General features: G+C 43.6%; 1 protein-coding gene across 5 annotated transcripts in view; it reads left to right on the top strand.

Annotated features, from left to right (window-relative positions):
* Nucleotides 1-25,661, top strand: part of CGNL1 (cingulin like 1) — a 172,859-nt gene that overhangs the window by 83,635 nt on the left and 63,563 nt on the right. For all 5 annotated transcript variants that reach the window (XM_069596401.1, XM_069596397.1, XM_069596398.1 and 2 more), the window contains one exon: nt 2,277-2,489. In XM_069596401.1, coding sequence (XP_069452502.1) covers nt 2,277-2,489 — 213 coding nt within the window. The remainder of the gene's footprint in view (nt 1-2,276; nt 2,490-25,661) is intronic.

Here is a 25,661-nt window from a genome sequence, read left to right as displayed (position 1 = left end):
TGCTGGAGTGGGTAGCCCATCCCTTCTCCAGCGGATCTTCCTCACCCAGGAATCAAACTGGGGTCTCCTGTGTTGCAGGCGGACTCTTTACCAGCTGAGAGAGATAAGCAAATAGAATCTAGATACAAGGATTGCAAGGTAAAAGTATTAAGTACTCTGAGAAGCACAGCTAAAATGAGGTTGGGTATTCAGGAAGGGGATTCAAGGAAGACTTCTTGGAGTAGGTCATACAGAATCTGAGTCTTGAGAGGTTTTCTAAAAGAGACAGATGGGACCAAGAGAGGGGTGAAGGATTCCCCCTGACAGAAGATACCTATGGGTGATGGCATAGACTGCAGGTGAGAAACTGGAGGTGGGAGAGCTGTTGGTAGCTCATGCAAACCACCTGGGCCAGAGGTGAGGCGAGTCTAACCCTGGAGAGGGGAGGAAAAGGATCTAAGATGTTACAGAACTGTTGAGTCATGAGGGACAAGGATGAGAGGGATCAAGGATGAGAGGGATCAAGGTTGTTGCCAAGCTCCCGAGCCTGTGAGCTCCCGAGCAGGTGCTGTTGTCCCTGAGAGTAATGAACAAAGGAAGAGGAGAGGAAGGGACTTGATGAATTCACTGAGAGACATAAGCCTCCGTAGGTGCCTGAGGGACATCCAGATGGCCGAGTCTTGCAGGTCTGAACTCAGATAAGAGTTGGAGGTAAAGGTTTAGGAGTTATTTATGTAGAATTAATAGTTGGGAAACAAAACAAAACTAGGTGGACTTGCCAAAAAAAGATTGAAGAATGTGAAGTCACATTCTTGGGGATCATCTTAGCTTTTTAGGAAGAGGGAGGGAAAAGTCAGAAAAGATTGTCACAGAAAAAGTGGCCCAAGGGAAAACAGGAGCATGTAGTATCTTTCAACTGCAGGGGAGAGAGAATTCTAAGGGTACGGGTGCAGAGGATCAAAGCTTGTGTGTGCGCTCCGTTGCTCAGTCATGTCTGATTCTTTGTGGCCCCATGGGCTGTGGCCCTCCAGGTTCCTCTGTCCATGGGATTTTCCTGCAAGAATACAGGAGTGGGTTGCCATTTCCTCCTCCAGGGGATCTTCCCAATCCAGGGATTGAACCTGCGTCTTCTGCACTGGCAGGCGGGTTCTTTACCACTGAGCCAGCTGGGAAGCCCCAAAGAGGAACAAAGGAGAGTAAAGAAAAGTGAAGACTGAGCAAAGGTCTTTGGATGTTGAGATGAAGAGGCCAACCTTGGAGGGAACAGGGGCAGTAGAGTAGGAGCAAAAACCATTTGCAAGAGATTAAGGTGATCAAGAAGTGCACACAGTGAGTAGAAATTACACTTTCAAAAGTTTGGTGGAAAGCTTGGTTTTTTTGTGTGTGTTTTGTTTGTTTTTGCCCTTGACTGAGAGGATTCTTGTCCCCTGAGGAAAAGGACATAGATTCAAGGAAACAGAAAGGAACAAAATGATAGGAAAAAAAAATGACGACTGATCAGGAAAGACTTGGAGCAGGCTGGTGAGCAGGAAGCTGGCTGTCTGTGAAGTGGCTTGGGGTGGGGAGGAGGCCTGGCATGCAGAGGAGCTAGATGGTCAAGCCCAAGTCCTGGCTGAGTGCATAGTAGGGACGTCTGTGGAGCAGGGGGAGCCTGAGCTTGAGGGCTGCGGAGCAGGTCTGACAAGGAATGGTGACCTGAGAGGAATGCCCAGCTTAGGCAGGACACAGTTGTGTTGAGGTGATGCCATTGGTAGTGGAACTCGCTGCCCCAGTTTGGTGACTTTGCTCGTGAGCAGTGAGGTTGTGAGGCAGGGAAGGTGGGGAATGTGTGACCATTATCCCTGCTCAGAATGGAACCGAGGCATCTTGAGGACTTGGGTTGTGGGTTCAGAGTTCCAGGGGTGAAATAAGAGAGGCCAGCAAGTTGGCATGTGCCCCCCTCCCTGCCAGTCAAGCAGTAGGCCACTAGCAGGGACTGCAAACCACTGCACTGAAGTGGAGTGAGATGGAAAACTCAGCCGGGCACCTCATAGCATCGAGAATGAAACCAGTTTCCCTTTTCTCCCTCAAATTAAATCTCAGGAAAGCTAAGATAGTGGAATCAAGGGATACGGTGGCTTGTGAGAAGGGGAAGAGAAAGAGAGGACGGGGGCTAAGCCAGTATGTAGCATGTGGGGGAGAGAATAGGGAGGTCTGGTGAGGGTGTGACCGTGAGTGTGTGGGCCGAGGTGGAGGCGCCGGGGCGCTCAACAGAACGCTTGTATCCTCACCTCCCCACTCATGTGTTCTCTCTGCAGGAGCTCCTGCAGGCCAAGCAGGACCTTCAGCATCTGCTCATCGCCAAAGAGGAGCAGGAAGACCTCTTGAGGAAGCGGGAGCGTGAACTCGCTGCGCTGAAGGGAGCCCTGAAGGAAGAGGTTTCCAGCCACGACCGGGAGATGGACAAGCTGAAGGAGCAGTATGACGCCGAGCTGCTGGCCCTGCGGGAGAGCGTGGAGGAGGCCACTAAGGTGGGTCCTGGCCAGAGGGGGCAGGCAGGGCACAGAGGAGGCCCAGGACCTCCTCGCCCAAACCTATGTCCATTGTTGGCCTTCCTTTTCATGACAGAGTGAAACTCAGTTTCATTCCATCATTGATCCAGAAGATGAAAAGTGAAAGTGTTAGTCACTCAGTTGTGTCTGACTCTCTGCAGCTCCGTGGACTGTAGCCCACCAGGCTCCTCTGTCCATGGGATTTTCCAGGCAAGAATACTGGAGTGGGTAGCCATTCCCTTCTCCAGGGGATCTTCCTGACCCAGGGATTGAACCTGGATTCTCCTGCACTGCAGGCAGATTCTTTACTATCTGAGTCACCAGGGAAGTCCTGTTGATCCGGACCTTGTTCCCAAACAGTAAACTCAGCAGTTATGCTGTTGACCACCATAAGTCCATAAACATAAAAAATTTAAGGACACTGCTTAAAATCTCTGGCACATGGTGAGATTTAGAGGCCCAGAAGTGAACCCTTCCAGGATTCCATTGCTGCCCTTGCTGATGGGGCAGGATTGCAGACAGGATGTTTCTGGCATCCTTCCCCCTGCCCCACTCTGTTCTTTTTGTCTTGTGAAGCCTTTTGTTAGACGATTCAAGCTCTTTTCTCAGCACAGTTACAAGAGGGTTAATGAGCTGAATTGCCCAAACCTTTGCAAGATAATTTTTCTCTTAATTGAATTCTTGGCTCCTACAAATGGATTCTAAATTATTTTGAGGTCTTTGGTGTGGGCCTTGAATTGGCTGATTAAGAAAAGGGGGAAATGAAGGGGAAAATGTTTTGAAATGTCATGCCATCTTTAGGGAAAGAGGGGAATTACACAGTGTAAATTTTTTATGTTCTCTGCCATATATAGGTTAAAGATGATGATGAAAGAACTCTTAATATTGTTTATTCTGTGGTGATTACAGTAACAGCCCAGGGCTGGTCAGTCCTCTGGCCCCTACACTCCATAGTGATTCACTGATCTTCAGTTACAGCGCAATAATTGCAGATAACAAGAAGTGAAAAATGGATTTGTTTGTGTAACAGTAAAATGTTTGGGAAAAATAGTCGGTTTGGGTTTATTATAACTGAGGTAGTTTAAGAAAAATGCCTCCTGTTCATTTGCCTATCTTAACTTTTTGAGATTTGGTTTGAGGGAGAAAAGTGAAACTGATTTAATTTTCAGTGCTTTGAGGGACATATCTGTTTTTTCCATCTCATTTTCTTTCTGTGCAGCAGCCTGGTGTCCTTGCAGCCTGTATGTGCTGCTGCTTCTTGGGGAACGTGCCAACAGGCTGCTGAGTAAAATAATTTTCCTTTGGACCCATCACGTCTTTATTATCTTCGGACCTTACTTCAAAGCTTGAGTTAACATGGTTTATTCATTGAAGGGTAGTTGAGGATGATATTTGGCAGGTTTGCAGTGTTTTGACTCTAAGGAAAATTAAACTTACAGCACACACAGGATGCAGGAGACTTTACTGGAAGCTTCTAGGTCCTTTGCTGTCATGTGTTATAAGCAGGGAAGGGAACAGCGGTAGGTGAGGAAGTATCTTTGTTGTATGGGAATGAGATAATCTGTAAAGATTTAGGCTCCTGACTTTTAAGCATTGCTTCACATTAGACAAAAAAGGATCACATTGACCAAATACAGGCCATTTGCAAGTTGACAGTGTGCGACTTTTGTCCTCTTGTCCGTGTCCCTTGCACAGTATCTGATGCGTGATCACATCTCGGCAGTGTCTGATGAGTGAAAGTGGAGGATCAGTTCCTCTCATAACTGGATTTTCAGTCCCTAGTGTGTGGTTCCGGTTAAATTTTCTCCAGTGATGATGTGGGAGATCTTTTAGGAAACTGCTGTTTGTCTGTGAATTTCTCTGCCTTGCTTTTGCATTTCCCTGTGGTTTCTTAAAGAGGATCATGATTGTGTTTTTACACCTCATTAGCTTTTGCTTCTGAAGGTGTTTGCTGCACAAATGTGGCAGGATCATATTTAATGGAAAAAAAAATTAGCACTGTAATGGACAGATGCTGCCTTTTTGTTACATTATGTATATGTGGGTGCTATATAATAGAATTTTAGTAGTGTTATATTAACTACTTGGAAGAGAGAGAACTAAATATAATTTTTTAATTTTGTAAAGTGTTTCTTAAATTTATACACCAGCCTTTAGACTTTCCCTGTCTTGAGAGGGACTCATTCACTACTGTGATTAAAAGCTGATGTTTTGTTAAGGAACTGCATTAGTTTAGAAAGTTTATTTCCTTGGTAAGCCTTAGGAGGCAGCCCAACCTCCTGGCATCAGTTTTTAAATTTTTGCCACTACCCCGGGGCCAAAAATTCCTAAAGTGCTATTTTATCATTGTCAGATAGCAAATACTTCATCCTCGCCAGAGCTTGAGCACTAAAAGTTTTAAATTGCTAGAACATTTGGTGAAAACCATCACATTATATTAAGAATGTTTTACAGGTATTCCAAACAGATACTCTGTAAAAGTGGTTTTTGTAGACCCAAAGAGCCATACCTTTTTAAGAACAGATTGATTGCCCAACAGAAGAGAATTCATGAGCTCCCTGGTGCTGGGGGCTTTGTTGGGGCTGAGGGGGGATGTCCTTGTACAGCAGAGTGAACGTAGTTGGGGGCATTGGGTAAGCTCCTTCAGTTTCCACCCCACAGAAGGAGGGGTTCTTCACGTTGCTAGAGGATTCTATCATGTATCTTTAAAAGGACTGTTGAGGACTTCTAAATGTTGTTTCATAACGTATTTCTTTTTTTAATGTTGTGTTCTTTTATACTCTTTCACACTCTTCCCAGTTTTGAAAAGGAAATGTCCTCTTTCTCCTTGAGTTTGCGGCAGTGGCTGGGATCCACATGCAGAAATGGACAGTCAGTGTGTGACTGTCATCTGGGAGTGAAATGAAGACTCTTCACAGCTGTTAGCATCTTATTTTAATCCTTACGCTCTTCTTGTGCCCAGTTCTTGAGCAAAAGAAGTGTAGTCGGTGGTCAGTGTTTTCAGATTTCTCAGAGACTAGAAATTTCTGAGAGACTCAGGTCAAATTCCAGCTGCTCTACCAACTTCCCTGCGTGGTTCTTGGACCTTAAGTGTTTCTGGGGGCCTGGTATTGTCAGTTTCAGAACTGGGAAGAGTAAATGCCCCAAATGAAGTAGAAATGAAGTAGGAATGAAGCTATAGGAGATGGCTTGTGTTGGTGGCAACCGGGAGAGATCTCATGGAGGAGGTGTGAGAGGTGAGGGGTATTTGGGCATGTGAGCATGGAGGCTAAGGACACTGGGGAACCAAGTACAGCATAAGGAACACCTTGTTAGGTGGGAACGTGGGATGTGTGTCTGGGCTGGAGCCTTGTGGAGAAAGAGAAGTTAAGGTGAAGTGGAGTGAAAGTGTTTTCCGTTTGGTCATGTCCAACTCTTTGCGATCCTATGGACTGTAGCCCACCAGGCTTCTCTGACCATGGAATTTTCCAGGCAAGAATACTGGAGTGGGTTGTCAACCCAGGAATTGAACCCGGGTCTCTTGCATTGCAGGCAGATTTCTAACCATCTGAGCTGCAAGGGAATCCTTGAAGTTAAGTGGTTAGACACAAAAAGAGAGTTTTAAGAGTCAGAGACCCTGATCCAAAGCATGAAGTGTGTTTGGCTCTCATTTCAAACAAACCAATTATAAAAAACCAAAAAAATGAAAAAGAAATCATTGGGGGCATTTAAACACTATCTCTGTATTTACTGACAGTAAGAAATAATATAAACAGAATTTTTAGGGATGAAACAGTATTACTGTTTTTCAAAGTCTTTATCTTCTAAAGAAACTAAAGTATTGGGTTGGCCACCAAGTTTGTTCTGGTTTATCTGCGACAGCTTACAGAAATCTCCAAACTAATTTTTTGGCCAACCTAATATTATTTATGGCTGAAATAGAAGGCTATCTGGAATTTGCTTTGTTTTTGTTTTATTGTTTTAAATTGAAGTATAGTTGATATATACTATTAGTTTGAAGTATACAAATAGTGATTCAATATTTTTATGGATTTATGCCATTTAAAATGACTATAAATACAGGATGTATTCCCTGTGTTGTACAATGTATCCTTATAGCTTACTTATTTTATACATAGCAGTCTGTACCTCTTACTATCCTCTTGCCTCTCCCCCTGATAACCACTAGCTTGTTCTCTGTATTTATAAGTCTGTTTCTGTGTTGTTTTATGGAATTTGCCTTAAAATAGTTCACTGGGGGGAGAAAATGAGTAGGGGTATGGTTGAAGCAGGATTAACTATGTGATGATAAGTGTTAAAATGTGGTAATGACTCAGTTAATTATACTATTCTATCTACTTGGGTTCAGTCCCTGGTTTGGGAAGATCCCCTGGAGAAGGGAAAGGCTACCCACTCGAGGATTCTGGCCTGGAGAATCCCATGGATGGGACTGCAAAGAGTCACACAGCTGAGCCACTTTCGCTTTCACTTTTCTCTGCTTTGCTAACATTTGAAATTTTGTGTAATAAAATGTTGGATTCTTTTGTAGTAATTTTTTTAAAAAGAACACAAAAAATTTAAAATAGAAAAGACGAGGTGGATCGAAATTGTGCGGACTGCTTGAATACCCTAATGCCACGACAGATGAGGAGGTTTCCTGTCCTTTCTTCTGTTCTGGCTGTGCTGGCTCTTCATGGCTGCCTAGGCTTTCTTTGGTTGCAGAGAGAGGGGGCTACTCTGCATTGCCGCGTGCAGCCTTCTCGTGCGATGGCTTCTCTTGTTGCAGAGCGCAGACTCTAGGGTGTGTGGGCTTCAGTAGTTGTGGTGCGCGGGCTTAGTGGCTCTGCAGCATGAGAAATCTTCCCGGACCAGGGATCGAACCCATGTCCCCTGCATTGGCAGGCCACTGAGCCGCCAGGCAAGTCCCAGATGAGTAGATTGTAAGTGGTGAGGGAGCACTTTGTTTTTTATTAGGGATCTAATGGGGGCGTGGTTCTGTAGAGGTGTCACCAAGAAGTGGGAGAGATTAGCAGTTGGAAGAATGAGAAGTAAGCCATGAGGAGGAATGAGCCTCAGGTCAGGGCTGACAGGAGAGACCCCTCGGGGGCATGATGACGGGTGAAGGAGGAAGGAGAGACCAAGCCAGGTCCTGGGTGCTTGGAAGGCCTTTCCGGGAATAGGAAGTTTCCAGTGGGGCCTTTCGGGGAAGCTGGGTAGTGAGAGGCAGGGCAGCCCTGTTGCTGGGCGAGATGATGAGGAATCTACGAGGGAGGGGGACACTGCTTGGGGGCTGTGACTGGACAGAGAAGGTGGGCTTAGGAGTGGAGGAGAGAAAGGAGGATGTAGATGCAGGGACTTGAAGACAAGCAGCCGAGTCTGGAAATAGAAAAGCAAGGGGAAAAGCATTGTATTTGGCTTATTTAATGATACATTTGAGAAATTTCTAAAAGCAGCCTGTGTTTGTATTACATCCATTTTTGTTGTTGTTGAGGAAAAATGGTGAACTAAAAGTTGATGTACTCCTGCAGGTTAGAACTGAATGCTTCTGAACATTTTGAAAGAATTGCATAGTATTATAATCCCCCAAATCTTCCAGTTAAAAAAAAAATTAGAAAGGTAATATAGTTGTGTCTAAATTCTTTCTGTGGGACCATCAGAATGAAATCAGGGAACATGTGTATTATTGATTAAAATTATTTGTTTTTTAAAATCAGAGTTGCTTTACAGGGTTGTATATTACATACTTATGTGTTGAGTCTGTGTGCTTTTATAGTGTTCTGCTCTTTATAATATAATTTCTTTCTAATGTTATGCCCACATTTTATATTCTTAACCCTTAGAGAAATTTTATTCAAAGTCAGTAATGTTGAAACTTTTTTTCCCCTCTCCAAAACTGCCCTTCGGTTTATGATTCACTCAGTGATTTGGAAATGTCACTCAAATTTAAAAAAACAAATATGTGCTTCTTCCCCATAGCACATCTAGATTTTTCCTTCCCTCTTTCCTACCAGTCTGTGAACAATTTCTTTTCAAAGCGTGAGGTCAATAGAGGGTCAGATGGTAAAACCAGTGCTAATCTCAGGATCAATGGAATTGCCTCCCTTAAGAGAAGGCTAATTCAGTGTAAAATCTCATTTCTGTCTTCTCCAAGGGGGAGCCAGGTTAGCGAGGGAAACTGTAGAAATCCGTATTTCCTCAGCTCTTTAACATCACATAATCATCTTACTCTGAAGGGCAGTTGTTGAGAGTAGGGAATGCAGAGATGCAGAGACGTTGGGGGCTGCAGCAGGTTTATAATCAGTGTGCAGGGAAAGGAAAATGTCTCTTTTCTAATGGGCCTAGAGTGAATCAGAACCTTCCATCAACAAAAGTAAAATGGGAAAGATTCAAGGTTAAAAAAGTTCTCCTCTTTTTCCTTTTTTTCCCCCCTTTCTCTAGTTTCCCCCTCCCCCAAACTAGCTCTTAATAATTAAATCACTCTTCTGCATTCTGTCCTGATTAAAAAGTAGCTAAACAGGAGGCTTGGTGTGGTGTTCTAGGGTGTTTGCTTTGAACCTTCCGTCAAAGCCCCAGACATGTCACCTCCCTGTGGCTCTGCACATGGTTCCTGGTAAGCCTCTTATGAGTCTTGGTGAACAATAAGGACATCCTGGCACTTCACTCCTGGTGTTTGACCTGAGCTGCCACAGTCACTTGCTGTGGGTGTAGAAGACAGAATCAGAGTCCCTGACATGCCCATTCATTTCCTGTCAAATATTTGCGTGTATTTTACCACTGCCCATCACTGAGAACACGAGTCAGGCCAACCATAGTTTCTAGCTTCAGAATCTTATACAGTCTTATGGGGAGAAAATATGCAAATAAGAGGACAATGAAGTTACAGGTGCTGTAGGAGATCAAGAAAGGCTTACTACCTTCAGTGGCAGCTGTCAGGAGAGAGCCAGCACATCGTTCTGCAACTTGACACCCCCCTAGTCTTTTCTGTACAAAATACTTAAGAATTAGACATGAGAACATCACTTCCTTTCCCAGGACCTCTCTGAGAGTTTCTGGCAGTAGCCCATCTTGAACCTGTTGGCTATGTGCCCAACTCCTTTTATTTATTGTTAATTTAAAAAATTAAAAATAATTTTCTATTTTGCCTACGCCTTGTAGCGTGTGATATTTTAGGTCCCCGACCAGGGATCGAACCCACACCCCCTGCATCCCTGCTTTGGATATATTCCTGCAGCTCCTGCGAAAGAGGAGATGGAAGCAGGACTTTCAGGTCACCCCATGCACTCGGATGACCCAGAAGATCACAGTGAATTCACGTGTGGTGTGAAAAGCAAGTGTGGAAACTTAATCAGGAGGAAAGTAAAAGTGAAGTTGCTCAGTTGCATCCAACTCTTTGTGACCCCGTGGACTACAGCCTGTGGGATTTTCCAGCCAAGGGTACTGGAGTGGGTTGCCATTTCCTTAATTAGGAGGAGAAGAAGTAAAAAGCCTCATCCTGGCCTTGCTTGCCTGTTTCCCATTTGGATGAAGAGTAACCAGAGGTCAAGACTTAAATAACTCAGAAGATTTGACGACCAATAGTCAACATCATGTCCTCACCGTTGGGAATGGATTGTTGATACAGTTTTGGACTCTCTATCAATAAGTAGTTCATCCATAGTCATTAGTTAATTCGGCAGTTATGCATTGAGCATTTCATTTGTGCCAAGCGCTGTGCTGGGTTGTGGGGATAAAATTGAAAGGAGTGGGAGTGATAGACACATGTATAAATATGTGTATTGTGATAAGCGCTTTGAAATGGAGGGACGGAGGGAGGAAGGCGAAACTTCCTTGAGCAAAGTGAGGATGGAATCTGAAGGGTGAATAGAAACTAACTAGGTTTCCCTGGTGCCTCAGATAGTCAAGAATCTGCCAGAAGTGCAGGAGACTCAGGTTCGATGCTTGGGTTGGGAAGATCCCATGGAGAAAGGAATGGTTACCTACTCCAGTATTCTGGCCTGGAGAATTCCATGGACAGAGGAGCCTGGTGGGCTATAGTTCATGGTGTCCCATAGAGTTGGACACGACTGAGGTACTAAGACTTTCACTTATTTTTTTCTTTCCAAAAAAGCTCACAGAGTGTTCCAGGCAGGAGAAACAGCATGTGCAAAGGACTTGGTGGTGGGTGGGAGTATGGTCTCTTCAAGGTATTGAAAGAAGGCTAGTGAGGCTGAGCTGTGAAGGACAGCCGGAAGTTTGGATTGAGAGGAAGTGGAGAGTAGAGTAAGGACCAGCTTATGCAGCCTGTGTGCATCTGAAGGATTTTCTTTTCTGCCCTAAGGGCGATGGAGGACTTTATTTATTTATTCAGACTTATTTATTTTTATTGAAGGATAATTACTTTACAGAATTTCTTTGTTTTCTGTCAAACCTCAACATGAATCAATAGGTATACATATATCTCCTCCCTTTTGAACCTCCCTCCCCATCCCACCCCTCTAGGTTGATACAGAGCCTCTATTTGAGTTTCCTGAGCCATATAGGAAATTCCCATTGGCTAGCTATTTTACATATGGTAATGTAAGGTTCCATGTTACTCTCTCCATACATCTCACCCTCTCGTCCCCTCTCCCATGTCCATAAGTCTATTCTCTGTGTCTGTTTTTCCACTGCTGCCCTGTAAATAAATTCTTCAGTACCATTTTTCTAGATTCCATATATGTGCATTAGAATAAGATACGTATCTTTCTCTTTCTGACTCACTTCACTCTGTATAATAGGTTCTAGATGGTGGAGGACTTTTAAATAGGCCTGTGTGTATGTGTGATGTGAGCAGATTCTTTCGGTGGCAAGGAGTCAGCTCTGGTCTTTACAAGTAAGGTGTTTATTCATGCTGCCACTTTATATTGGAGGCACCAGTTCTCTGGGTCTCTTCAGCAATCCATTTCCTTTTCAAAAAATATATATTTATGTATTATTGTATACCCATGGCTGATTCATGTCAATGTATGGCAAAAACCCCTACAATATTGTAATGTAATTAGCCTCCAGTTAAAATAACTTAATTAAAAAATAAGTAAATAAAATAAAATTGCAAAGAAAATATATTTATGTATGTATTTATCTGTGCTGGGTCTTAGTTGCAGCATGTGGGATCTAGTTCCCTGACCAGGGATCAAACATGGGCCCCCTGCATTTAGAGCTTGGAGTCTTAGCAACTGGACCACCGTGGAGGGCCCTCCATTTCCATTTTTAATGTGGTTATCACCGGCATCTCTCTCTGCTGAAGGGCGGGCAGAAGGGGAAGGGAATTGGGAAATGGGAACTGGAGAGTCCCATTTTGTTTGTGATATTTTGTTCTTTGCCAGCTGTTCATTTCCTGAATTTATGAACTTTGTCCGTGAGCAAGTAGATGACAGTGGATAGGGACCGTAAATGATGAGAGAAGTTTGGTATGGTGTATTGGTGGTGAGGTTTGAGAAGGAAAGTTTTGTTTTCTAACAAAGATGTTATAATGTCATGGTGCTAGAAATATGTTTAGACATTTATGGAAGTGTTAATAGAGAGAATAACTTAGTAAGGTACTTGTCTATCTCCCCAAATGGAACAAATGTTCTGAGATCTCAGAATCGTTCATGGACACCACCCAGAGTCCAAAAGTGTGAGCAAAGCAGAAACAGTGGCCACTGTCTGAGGGCCAGTAGCCAGGTGCATTTCCAGTTGCAGATGTGGTCAAGCCGCGGAACGGGGCACTGTAAGCAGAGAAGCTAGTTTAGATAGCAAAGATGACAGCACTGACTATAATATTGCAAATAGTTGCATCTTTAGCATCTCAAAGGAAAACTGCCTTAATTTTGTCATCAGAAATCCTACTCAGTCTGTGTTATACTTTTTCTGATCTCTTTCTAAATTCTGCCTGATGCTTATTTTTCTAAAGACTTGCCAAGATCATTAAGTAGATTTCCACTTGGTGGAAAAACTTGGCACTATTATGTGATCACTCTAAGCAGAAAATGGAGCATGTCATAAGCTCTAAATCCATTAGATAAGAAGCAGTGTGGACCCAAATATCTACAGTGTCAAAGTAAATCATGGTAGATAGGGCATTTCTGGTAGCCAGCCTCTCAGATCCTGTGCACCCGCCACCATGATGAATGCTTCCTGTGACTCTTACTCCTTGGTAGGCCCATCCCGTGTTGAATAGGACTGCTCTATGTGACCAGTAGGGAATGGTGGAGTCTGACTTCAGGCTAGATCCTAAAAGACACTCTGGCTTCCTCTTGAATCCCTTGCTCTGGGGAAAGCCAGCTGCCATGTTGTGAGGGCCCTCAAGCAGCCTGCTCAAAGTCTCATATGATGAAGAACTGAAGCCTCCTGTCAGTAGCTGTTTGAACCATCTTAGAAGTGGATCCGTAAGACCTGCTCAAGCCTTCAGATGACTGCAGCCTTGGCCAGTATCTTGGGCCAATCTCATTAGAGACCCTGAGCCAGAACTACCAAACAAAGCACTTCCAGACTCGTTGCTTTCAGAAGGTCTGTGAGATAATAAATGTTTTCTATTATTTTAGGTCACTGAGTTTTGGGGTCATTTGTTATGCAGCAATAGCTGACTAATACCACATTTCGACAAAGCCAGCTCTTCCATGCTGCATTTCTTTACAGCCACTGACTGCAGCACATCTCTAGCATCCTGTCACATCCTGGTCTTGTCCTGTTTTGCTGGACTGTACCAGTTAGGCGATGTGTCATTCTCCCCAGTTTGAAGGAGGGACCATCCTATCCTTTGCATCATCAGTGCTTTGCAGAGTGCTCAGTAACTACCCTCTGTATGCTTGAATCAGAATGTGTACTAACTTGGGCACAATAGTCATATAGTTTAAGGAGAGGTCAGGATTCTAAATCTAGCTTTGCTTTTATTGACTTTATAAAAGACTCCTAGTCCTTCCTGATCTTTATTTCCTCTGTTGTAAACAGATACTGTTTTTATTATCAAAAACAAACCAAAAATGAAGCCATATGCATATGTACTTGTGTACCTATGGACTATCTCAGGAGGGACTCAAAGTGATAGTGCATTTGGGGACAAGGAGGGGGGATGCGATAAGATGAAAACTTTACAAAAGAGCCTATGAAACCTTTTACACTGGCTCAGTCTGTCCAATGAACAGTGAAATGGAGGTGCTGATCTGTGCCTCGCCTAGGCAGGCTTAGAGGAAGCCCCGAGTTTAGTGATGTATGTTTACTTTTTGTCCTTGGGAGCCTCCGTCTCAGCTTTGGTCCTTACTTTCCATCTGCTGCCCAGGCCTGTGGGTTCTGTGTCCATGGCATCACTTCCATCCTCAGATCTCCTTTTCCATGGCCGCTGTCTGGGTTCAGGCCTCATTCTCTTCAGCCTGCATGGTTTCCACAGCCCTCTCCCTGCTGCTTCTCCTGGTTTGGCCTCTTCAGACCACACCCACCCTGGTGCAGGTGGGTCACCCTCTAATCTGCCTCTGCCCCCAAAAAGTTCTGATGGCCTCCCTCTAGTTACAGTCACAGCCATGCATGAGTGTCTGCCACCTGCCTGTTCAACTCTGACCCTCACTGTCATCCATGATAAGCCTAGTGCCAGCTACACAGAAGAAGTCCCAGGCCCTGGTAGACACGTATACTCTGTCCCCCCATGCTTGCCACATCTGGGCTTTGGCTCTGCAGTCCCCTTCCATCCGGAGCCCAGTGTTGTCCCGTAGACTGAGTAGAGGCTTGCTTTTCAAAGATGTGGGTCTTGTCTCTGCTGCTTGCTGGCAGTACTGTATTTCATTTCATTTTAGGAATAGTATTGCACATATTTTTAAAAATTGAATTTCTGTGCATGAGTTGCCAAAATGCCAGTTCTTCCTTCTCCTCCCAGTTCCTGCGACCACCTTGTAAGTTCTTGGGGAGACAGTCTGCGTGGTGGTTGCCATCTAGGTGTGATCCTACCTACTCTCTCTGGGCAACCTTTGGCAATGTCTGGAGATGTTTTTGGTTGTCATAACTGGGGGGATGCTACTGGCACCTTGTGGGTGGAAGCCAAGAATGCTGCTGAGTACTCTGCACAGGACAGTTCCCTGCCTTTGGTGTGTTTTTGTTGAGAGACTGGAATGCATGTATACAAGTGTGTATATATATATTTGTGTGTTTGTGTTCTTTTTATACAATGTGTGACCTTAAGCATAGTTGGTGAGCAGTAGACTGAATGACTGAATCCTGTTGGCAAAACTCACCTGTGATCCCCCAGATCTTCTCTGTTGGGAAAATAATCCTAACAGTGCCTGTCTCCCAGGGTCGCACATATTCTAGCTTCAGGCTGTATGTGCCGACTCGCTCTCTTGTATCGTCCTCTAGACTTCTCCCTTGCCTTTTGTCCTCTGTCTCTCTGATCAGATTAGCTGTCTGTTCTCTAATGTCCTTTACCACCCCCTGTGCCTTTGTCTCTGCAGTTAAAATCCTGCCTGTGCTCCAGGGCTGAGCTCAGATGGCCTCCTCTTCGTGTGGTCCAGCAGCTGCTTTCTTCACTCACTGAGCACCCCGGGGCCTTTGCTCCTCCTGTCACAGTTTCTGTGGTTTGCTTTGCCTGTAGCTGTTTATTCACTCAGCTCCTGCACATGATGCAAAGCCCTGGGGTTCAGAGATGGACAAGATGGTCTCTACTGTCCCAAGACAAAGTTGATGCTTTCAGTGGGACTGTGTTTGGGGAGGTTTTTAAATTTTATTTATTTATTGGCTGCACTGGGTCTTTATTGCAGTGTACAGGCTCTTCGTTGCTGTGCATGGGCTTTATCTAGCTGCTGTGAGAAGGGGCTACTCTCTAGTTGTGGTCTGTGGGTTTCTCACTGAGCTGGCTTCTCTTGTTGCAGAGCATGAGCTCTAGAGCTTGGACTCAGTAGTTGCTGCTCACAGGCTCTAGAACTCAGGCTCCGTGTTGTGACACACGGGCTTATTTGCCCCACAGTATGTGGGGTCTTCTGGATCAGGGATCAAACCTGTGTCCCCTGCATTGGCAGGCAGATTTGTAACCACTGGACCACCAGGGAAGTCCCTGGAGAGGCTTTTATATAGTATGTCGAACAGAAATACAAAAAGGAGTGATTTCGCTCCATATAGTCAGGCCAGGAAAAGTTGCTAGGAGGGACTGAGGCTTGGATTGAATTTTGGGAGCAGTGAGAGTAGTGAGGTGATTTAGGGCGGGGAAGCACGTTCTGCTGGAAAGAACATCATAAGCTGGAGTGTGAAACCTCTGGGGTGGTTCTCTTTTGAGACTTCAATGGTAGCCAGTTGCCTTACTCATTTTTGTACTGTCCATATACTTACCCTGGAAGTGTTAGTGACTCAGTCATGTCCAACTCTCTGTGACCCTGTGGACTATAGCCCACCAGGCTCCTCCATCTTTGAGATTCTCCAGGCAAGAATACCGGAGTGGATTACCATGCCCTCCGCCAGGGGATTTTCCCGACCCAGGAATTGAATTGGAGTATCCTGCATTGTAGGCAGGTTCTTTACCATCTGAGCCACCAGGGAAGCCCATAGACTTACCCTAGGCAGTTAATAGATTTGTTTGTGTGTTCCTGTACTTATTCATTGGAGAAGGCAATGGCACTCCACTCCAGTACTCTTGCCTGGAAAATCCCATGGACGGAGGAACCTGGTGGGCTGCAGTCCATGGGGTCGCGAAGAGTCGGACACGACTGAGCGACTTCACTTTGACTTTTCACTTTCATTCATTGGAGAAGGAAATGGCAACCCACTCCAGTGTTCTTGCCTAGAGAATCCCAGGGATGGGGGAGCCCGATGGGCTGCCGTCTATGGGGTCGCACAGAGTCGGACACGACTGAAGCGACTTAGCAGCAGCAGCAGTACTTATTCATTCAACACATATTTTTGAGCGCTTTCCATAGTGGAGGAATTGAACGGATACAAATGGGTTTAGCGTGTTAAGTCGCAGACGGACTGCAGTGGAAACCGTTAGAGTAGTAGGTGGCCTCTGCAGATGTGGTTTAGTGAGCTTGGAGCTACAGATAAAGTCATGTGTTCGTGCCAAGCGCACGTTAGCATTCTGGAAATATGTGTAAGAACACTCAGTGGCAGATGTAACGGAAAGTCCTCCTGCTCCAGTGATCTCTGGGGAACAGAACTGTGTGCGCCAGCACTGCTAGGCTGGTTTCATGAAAGATAGAATAAAGGGCAAGGTGTTTGTTTGTCATGGTGATTGTGGCAGTTTTCAGGGTCGTGACTAAAGCAGTGATGTTTTGTCAGTGCTAAGTAGGAGTTGAGTGGGAGAGGGGACAAGGGAGAGGATGTTTTTTCCTAGGACATTCTAAAGTCCTGGATGGATCTTATCCTTGGGGAGTTAGAAACGAAGGAGAGAGGATGGCCAAGTGTGCATATTTCTTCTTTTAACACTTCCCCTCTTTTTCTTTGTTAAGTTTCTGCACATGTGTCTCAAGTGTGTGGTCCAGAGAGAAGAAATACTGGCTGTGTCTGGATTAAGGGAAACTCTGAGTCCACTTACATTAGAAAAAATGGGCTGGATGTGCTTCAGAGACTTGCTGGCACCGGACTGGGGGGGATAAGTCTTGCAAGTGAATGTCAATAAATCAAGCATGCAGTGACAGAGCCCAGAAGAGGTGGCAGTAGAGAGGACACGAATGTATTTGGGCAGATGTTGCACAGGAGGTTGTGAAAGCCTTGTCTTTTCCACCCCTGCATTTTCTAAGAGCCTCAAGATGCCTGTTCTGCACCAGGGAAAACGTTGGCTAGAAGACAGCAGAGGGGAGACTCAAATGCCTGCACATTTACTTGAGAAACACTGAGTTCTTCATGGCTTCTGAGCAAGATCCAAAGTATTAATAAACTCTGAAAAGTGGGCAGCAAATTTGCCCTGTAGAGTCCACATGGACAGTCTTTTGAGCCAGTTGGGTTTATAAATATGACCCTGGAACTTGAGTCCAGCCTTTGCCAAGCCCCCAGGAGCAGTAGAGTGTTTGAATCCCTGTGCTTTCTGATCTACAGGGTCCTCTCTACGTGGTCAGGCTTTTTTCTTCCATGACTCTAAGCCTATGACCTTGTCTGAGAAGATTCCCACTGCTCCTTCCATACTTGGTTTCTGAGACCTCAGGATGCCAGGAACTGACCCTGCCTGTTGGGCTTCTTTCTCCCATTCCTGTTGAGGAACAGTTCCTTGCAGCCTCCTCTCACTGCCACTTCCCATATCTGTCTTAGTGACCCTCAAGGCAGCAGCAGACGCCTGTGCTGTGTACCGTGAACTTCCTGCTGCATGAACTGGGGAGAAAACATGGCTGGCAGGCAGTGAATCTGCAGCTGATTCAGGCTCCATGGAGAACTGGGGTTAATCATTTACTGTAGTTCCCTGCAGCCACTGATGTTGACCTTGACAAAACTCTGGCAGAAATTAGAGCCTGGCCTGGCATTTAACTAACAGGATAATATGACAGAGAAATAACTTCTTGTTGAGAGGTTAATCCTGTCTCCGAGTTTGCAGTTGACATTCACACACATCCGGTGCTGTTTGCATCCAAGTGGAGAACTGTTTGCTTACCGTATGTTGTTCACCAGACAAAGATGTCACACAAGGTCAGGGGCCTGGCTGTACATGGAGCTGCTCATCATGGCAGGAGGACAAAAGCCACATTGATGGCAAAGCCCTGTAGGATGAGGCAGTGGAACAGATCTGGGCTTGGCGGGTTTGGCAGGCGAAACAGGCTCTCCACCCCACCTCCCCAGCTTTTCTTTTAAATTCATAGCCCCTTTTCTTGAGCAGTTCTGAATCTTTTACCTCTGGTGCTGGGAGAAGGTTAAACTGATTCAACCTCCTAGTGTAAAGTCTACAGCACTGCTGCTTCTAGAAGGTACTTCAGTTTGGGGAGGCGGGGGCCTCTTGCTGTAATCTGTTCTCTCCCTTCCCTGGAATGAAACCAGCCTCAGGGAAATGGAGATAGCTAGGTGAAAAGCTCTAGTTAACTATTGGATAAGCCTGGGCTGTTAACAAATATGTGGTAATCCAAAGGTGGACTCTTCCTTGCTAAAGAGTTACCTAAATGCTGACTAGGTGTGCTGTGGGGTTGCGCTGTTGCTGTCTGCATGGACATGTAGTCATTTCCCTGTCCAAGGGCTGCAGAGTGTGTGGACAGTTAGTTGCCCTCTTCCACCCCTGGCCCTGCTGTTGTTCAGTTGTTAAGTCATGTCCAACTCTTTGTGATTTCTTGGACTGCAGCACACCAGGCCTCCCTGCCCCTCCCTATCTCCTGGAGTTTGCCCGAGTTCTTGTCCATTGAATCGGTGATGCCATTCAACCCTCTCATTCTGTGCAATGATTTCATTAGAAATGGTTCTAGCATATAGTTTCTACGTTTCTGCTTTTTTTAGTGCATTGGCCGGCATTTTTATCTAGCCATCAAATAACAAGCTCTCTGAACAAATGTGTACTTTGGGGGAAGGCAGCTGGCCTGAGATGGAGTATGTAAAGGATGGGACCCAAAAGCCGAGCACTCCAACAGAAGGGGTAGAGAAGGAAGGGCAGGAGCTAGAAGGGAGAGGGCCGGGGCTGGAGACTGGTACCCAGCTCCAGAAGAGATCAGCCTGAGAAGCAGGCAAGAAGGACAGTTGTAGTTGGAAGTGTGATGGGCATGGTGGGGTGCTGTGGAGGCAGGAGAGAGAAGAGACAGGCAGGGGGAGAATGAGAGGGTGGGAGGTGGTAGGAAGCGGGGAAGCTGGAAGCATCAGGAGAGTCTGGAGTTTGAGTCACAGATCTAGAGGGTGAAGGGAAGAAGGATGTGTTCTGAGAGGCACGAGAAGGGGACAGCAGAGGATGGGGGATGAGCCGTGAGCTATGTGTGATGCCAGGTGGGATTTCTGCTCCAGGGATGTTGGCTCTCAGTTATCCTAGGTGAGAGCCTAGGAGAAGAGGAGCCAGTGTCGGTTTTATTGCAATATTATTGCAATATATTGAAATACATGATTATTAAATAAATGACTTTTTAAATAAAATAAGAAGTGTGAGAAACTAGAAGAGGATCAACGAACTTTTTTGTCACCTGAGATCTGTAATCTTTATGCCTCCTATTTCTAGGGACTCTCTGTCAATAGCATTGAGCATGGCTGCGAATAAATGCATTGAATGCAGTGTTCAAAAGAGCTATAAATGTCATTTATTTGCCTATGGAAAGTAGGACTGTAGTCCAATAAGTGGTAGCTCTCTCATCTGGTCTTGGGCAGGAGTTTGAAGAGACTCTTGGAAAGATATCAAAAGGAGAATTTAAATGACTCAGGTCCCACCCATGAAATGAAACTAATACTTGTTTTAAAGAATTGTTTATGCTAGCTGGAAATTTATACAGCCTTTTAAAGAGGAGACAGACATAGTCTAGGTTCCCAGTGATCCATCTGTGAGCTTGTGGTATTGCTCCGTGGGTCCAGGACCTTGTTGTTCCTACCAGCTGGCTTGGGGCCATCTTCCTTCCTCTTAAAACCAACTTTCTTTAATGCGTCATTGGAGATTTCCTATTACTCCCTCCAAATCATTTCTCGATGAACAGTACTTGAATAGACTTGTATTTATATCGAGACATTGTCATATCAATCAATAGAATGTTACTAGTTCTAGAATATTTTTGGAGTAGTTTCGTTAGGATTTTCTATATAGACAGCCATCTCATTTGTAAATAGGAATCGTTTTATTTTTTCCTTTTGGTCTGTATGCACTTTACTTCTTTTTCCTGCCTTACTATGCTAGGTAGAACTTCCAGTCCTATATTGACAAAGACTGGTGAGAGTGGACATCTTTACCTTGTTCCTCATCTTAGGAGAAAAGCATTCCATCTTTACCATAAATACAGTGTTAGCTGTATAATTGTAGATGGTCTTTATCAAGTTGGGGATGTTCCCTGTAGTCATATTTTTCAGGGAGTTTTTTTGTTTTCCTTTTCTAAAATTTGAATCATGACTAGGTGTTGAATTTTAGTAAATGCCTTTTTTCTGCATCCATCGATAGGATCATGTGATTTTTCTTCTGATTTTCAAATGTTGAACCAGTCTTGCGTCCCTGAAATTAACTCTACTTGGTCCTAGAGTATAATTCTTTTTATATATTGTTGAATTCTGTCTCCTAATACTGTCGAGGATTTTTGTGTCTGTATTCCCGAGGGCTGTTTGTTCTTTTTTCTTTTGGTACTGTTTTGGTATCAGGGTAGTATTGACTTCATCAAATGAATTGAAGTGTTTGTTACTCCTCTGTTTTCTGGGGAGAAGTTGTATAGAATTCATATTTATTTTTCTTTAAACACTTAGTATAATTCTTCAGTGAAACCATCTAGGCCTGGAGATTTCATTTTCAGAGTTTCAAAATTGTGAACTCCACTTCCTTGATGTTATGGGACTCTTCAAATGATCTATTTCTTATTCGGTAAGTTGTGGTAGTTTGCACTTTTTGGAGAATTGGTCCATTTCATCTAAGTTGTCAAATTTATGTGTGTAGGGTTGTTTGTGGTATTCCTTAATTATCCTGTAGATGCTTGAGGGGTCTGTAGTGACAGTCTCCTATTTTATTTTGAAGGCGAAGGTCACTCAGTCATGTCCGCCTCTTTGTGACCCCAATGGGCTATGCAGTCCATGGAATTCTCCAGGCTAGAATACTGGAGTGGGTAGCTGTTCCCTTTTCCAGGGGATCTTTTCAACCCAGCTATCGAACCCAGGTCTCCTGCATTGCAGGTGAATTCTTTACCAGCTGAGTCACCAGGGAAGCCCATGAATACTGGCGTGGGTAGCCTATCCCTTCTCCAGTGGATCTTCGTGACCCAGGAATCGAACCAGGGTCTCCTGCTTTGCAGGCAGATTCTTTACCAGCTGAGCTACCAGGGAAGCCCATTTTATTTTATTTTTGATAGCGGTAATTAGTATTTTATCTTTTTCTTTGTCAGTTTTGCCAGAGGTTTGTCAATTTTACTGATTTTTTTTTAAAAGAATCAGCTTTTTGTTTCATCTCTCTTTTCCCTATTTTTCTTGTTTTCAACTTCATTGATTTCTGTTTTTTATCTTTATTATTTCCCTCCTTTTGCTTGTTTTGAGTTTATAATACTCTTCATTTTCCAGGTTTGATTTTTTTGTTGGGTTTGGTTTTTTGGGGAATGGCATGTTTGGATATTTTCCTGTTATCTTTCTTTTGTTGATTTCTAATTGGATTCCACTGTGGTCAGAGAACACTCTATTTTCAGTTCTTTTAAATTTATTGAGATTTGTTCTGTGGCCCAGAATACATTTTGTCATGGTAAATGTTCCCTGAGTTCTTGAAAAAAAAAATAAATAAAAATCTGTTTTACTAGAAAAGGATTTAAAAATGGTAAATACAGATCAATCTCATGGATAAAAAGAAAGATTTTTTTCATGGGCAGTAGAAAGATTGTTCCTAGTTGGGCAAGATATTTAACCATCTCCAGTCTTAGTTACATCATTTACAAAATGGTAATGAGAATGCATTCTTTTTAGTGGTTTACAAATTCAACTTTATTTGCATGCTAAAAATAAGTAGTTAAAAAAAAAGTATCAGATTATTTGACAGTGAAGGTTTTTTCCCCCATTCATATAGTAATTGTGGATTTCTTTCCCCCGTTTTATAGTTGTTTTAGTAAACAGGAATGCTGGAAAAGACTTGCTTTAAATTAATTTGGGCATTACATAAGAGCATAAGGTAGAAGATAAATGTATGTTTTGGATCATAGTTTGATAGCACATGTTTTTCCTCAATATTTTTGGAGCATCTTTTTAGGTGAACATGTCTGGACTGTCCCCATATTCTTTGATGGCAGCAGCACAGCCCACTGCAATGGTTTAACAGGGATTCGGCCACCTGCTGTCTCTTCTGCTGCCCCAGCCTCACTGAACTCTCCTGAGAGTCTAGCATTTTCCTTCTAGAAAAATCAAAGAGCCTGCCAAAGGAACTCAGCAAACCAGGTCAGAGTCAGGAGAGCCAGGAATTCAAATTCATGAGCAGCTGAGTTAGGGGACTGGAATCAGAGGTGAGGGTGAGTCAGCACCAGGGCCCAGGCTGAGGTGGTAACCTTGTCAAATCAGCTGCCTTCTCTGGGATGGGGTTGGGCTCAACTGTGCTGAAGCCTGAAACTTTGTCTCCTACAAGGGTTGGCCACCAGACATGGCCAGGGAAGTTGGCCTAGGTCAAGTTTCTCCACCTTGCCTATACTAAGTCACCTGTCAGAAACAGGTAAAGCAAACTTTAGAGTCCCATGGCTCTGTTTCTGTCTGTGGAAATGGGAATGGTATTGTTGCAAAGGGTCAGGAAGAAGGTAGGGAAAGGAGAGGAGAGGAAGGTAATTAACGAATAGTGATGAAGAGGGAGGCACAGGCTTGGAGAGCAAGACAGACTTTGGGCTCTTCCGGAAGAAGTAATCTGTTCTGATCACCAAATCTGGTGGATCCTACCTCTCAGGTAAATCTGCCTGTTCCTCCTCTGCTCCACTTCTGAGTCTCTCTTTAAACAGGAGTCTCTGCTCATAGCCATGGTTTGATTGAACTGATGAGAACAGATTGTTACAAGTGACCATCTGATACATATACCAAGTGATGGAATGAATACTGGAGACATTGAGAGATCCAGAGGAGATCTAGGTCTTGGCAGAGTGGTGAGTGGGTGAGGGCTTCCATTTTATGCACATTGAGTCTGACTGTGTTGTGTTTGAGGGGTGTTTGGGACATCCAAGGAGAGGTCTCTGGTGCAAGAGAGAGGCTGGGCTGGAGCTACCAGTTTTGGTTAACACCAGTGGGCACCGCAGTAGTTAAATTATCCTAAGGAAGAGGCTATTTGAATTCTGCCCTAATTTTTTTAATTTAAAAATTTTTATTATATATAGTAGATCCTGTTGGTTATCTGTTTTAAACATATCAGTATATACATGTCAATCCCAAACTCCCAACCTATCCTTCCCTCCCTGCTAACTAGAGTAGAAGGTCATTCTCTAAATTCATTCTGTGAGTCTGTTTCTGTTTTGTGAATAAGTTCATTTGTATAATTAAAAGGAAAAATTCTGCATGTAAGCAATACTATGACATTTGTCTTTCTGTCTGACTTACTCCACTTAGTGTGATAATCTCCAGGTCCATCCACATTCCTACAAGTGACTTTACTTCATTCTTTTTAGTGGCTGAGTAATAGTCCATCGCACATGTGCACCACGTCTTTATCCATTCATCTGTCAGTGGACATTTAGGTTGCTTCCGTGTCCTGGTCACTGTAAAGTGCTGCAGTGAACATTGGGGTGTGTGTATCCCTTCCTATATTCCCATTGAAAGGATATGCTCTGGAACTTCCAGTTGATGTCACAGCAGTTGTAGGCCTGGCCCTGCCAGCCATGCTTGAGATACTGTGAAGATAAATTACTTTTTTGATGTTATTTTTCCCAACCTAGTTCAGCTGTGTTCCTGATGCAATGTAGGCTTTTAGTGGAAGGAAACTTCAGGGAACAAACAGGCTTGAAAGTCTTTCTACCAATACTATCACACTAAACTCTAATTTCACATCAGGTAGAAAAGACCAAGATCAAATACTATTTTATGTGTGTATTTTGGGGAAAGGGGGTTGGCTTTGCTAATTCATATTTATTATAAAGATCAAGACCTTCTCCTTGGGGAATGAATTTTCTCAGGATGGTAAATGGGTTCTGAACTTTTCCTTTCTCTTCTTGAGTTTATAACCTTCTTAATTTATTTTACCTCCAGCCAACATTACTTATTTTTAGGTATGCAGAGCCAAGAAAAAGTTGTTAATGAGACGAGTTGGTTTATGTTTGTTTTTCTGGTAAAAGTGATACTGGGAACATTTGGAATACTGGGATAGAATACTTTTCTTTTTTCCCTCACAGTATTCTTTAGGAAATCTGAGGGTTTGGTGTTCTCTGATATCGGTAATAATGTAAACGTCACTGGATGCTATCAAATCTGTGTACTTAAATGTTGGTTTTGTTCATGCTTTCTTTTTAAAAAAGTTGAGGCCGTTACCTGTGTGGGACTGGATGATTAGAACCGGGTATAGTTGCTCGCTTTGTAGGTGGTGCTGGTTTTGAGAGTCTCGCCTTTCCTGGTTGCTCATATGATGTGTAGGTCTAGAATGAAAGTCATGTCTTCTGCCCAGCTGCAATAGAGTTGGGTACAGTGTGTTCACATGCTGCTGGGTATACTAGATGGAGGAGAAATAACTTTAGGGTAGCCTTTCTTGAAAGTGACTTCAGGATTCTGTAACCTTTAGATATGGTTTCAGAGTATACAATATGTACAAGTTTGTTGTCAGATGTTTTCCTTAATTTAGGATAGACTCTCTGGGTTACGTGGTAACTCTATATTTAATTGTTTGAAGAACTGACAAACTGATTTTTAAGGTGATTACCTCCCTTTACATTCCCACCAGCAATGTGTGAGGGTCTCAGTGTCTTCATATCCTCCCCAACACGTGTTGTTATTTATCTTTTTAAGTATAACCATCCTACTGGGTGTGAAATGGTATTTCATTGTGGTTTTGATTGATATTTCCCTGATGGCTAATGATATCCAGCATTTTTGCTTGTTCTCATTGGCCCTTTGTATATCTTCTTCGGAAAACTGTCTATTCAGATCCTTTGCCCATTTTTTAAAAGTTGGATTGTCTTTTTAGTATTGTTTTAACAATTCTTCATATAGTCTAGATACCAGTCTCTTATCACATATATAATTTGCAAAATGTTTCTCCCATTCTATGGCTTGCCTTTTCACTTTCTTGATATTGTCCTTTGAAGCACAAACATTTTAAATTCTCGTGATGGTCAGTTTATGTAGTTTTTCTTTTGTTAGTTGTATCATGTCTGAGAAACCATTGACCAAATCAGCGTCATGATGACTTACTCTTCTTCTAGGAATTCAGTAGTTTTAATATTACGGTTTTTATAGTTTTAGCTGTTTCATTTAAGTCTGAGTTCCGTTTTTAGTTAAGTCTTAAGTATGGTGTGAGGTAGTGGGCCAGTTTCGTTCTTTTTGCATTTAGATATCAGTTGTCCCAGTACCATTTCCTTTGTAAAAAAGTTTATTTTATTGAAGTTTAGTTGATTTAAAATATTGTGTTGATTTCTGCTGTGCAGCAAAGGGATTCAGTTATACATATATATATTGTTTTTCATATTCTTT

The sequence above is a fragment of the Ovis canadensis genome, chromosome 7 (genome assembly GCF_042477335.2).
Source record: "Ovis canadensis isolate MfBH-ARS-UI-01 breed Bighorn chromosome 7, ARS-UI_OviCan_v2, whole genome shotgun sequence".
NCBI lineage: Eukaryota > Metazoa > Chordata > Mammalia > Artiodactyla > Bovidae > Ovis > Ovis canadensis.
The sequence above is the reverse complement of the archived record's forward strand: the minus strand, read 5'-3'. Positions and strand labels throughout refer to the sequence as shown.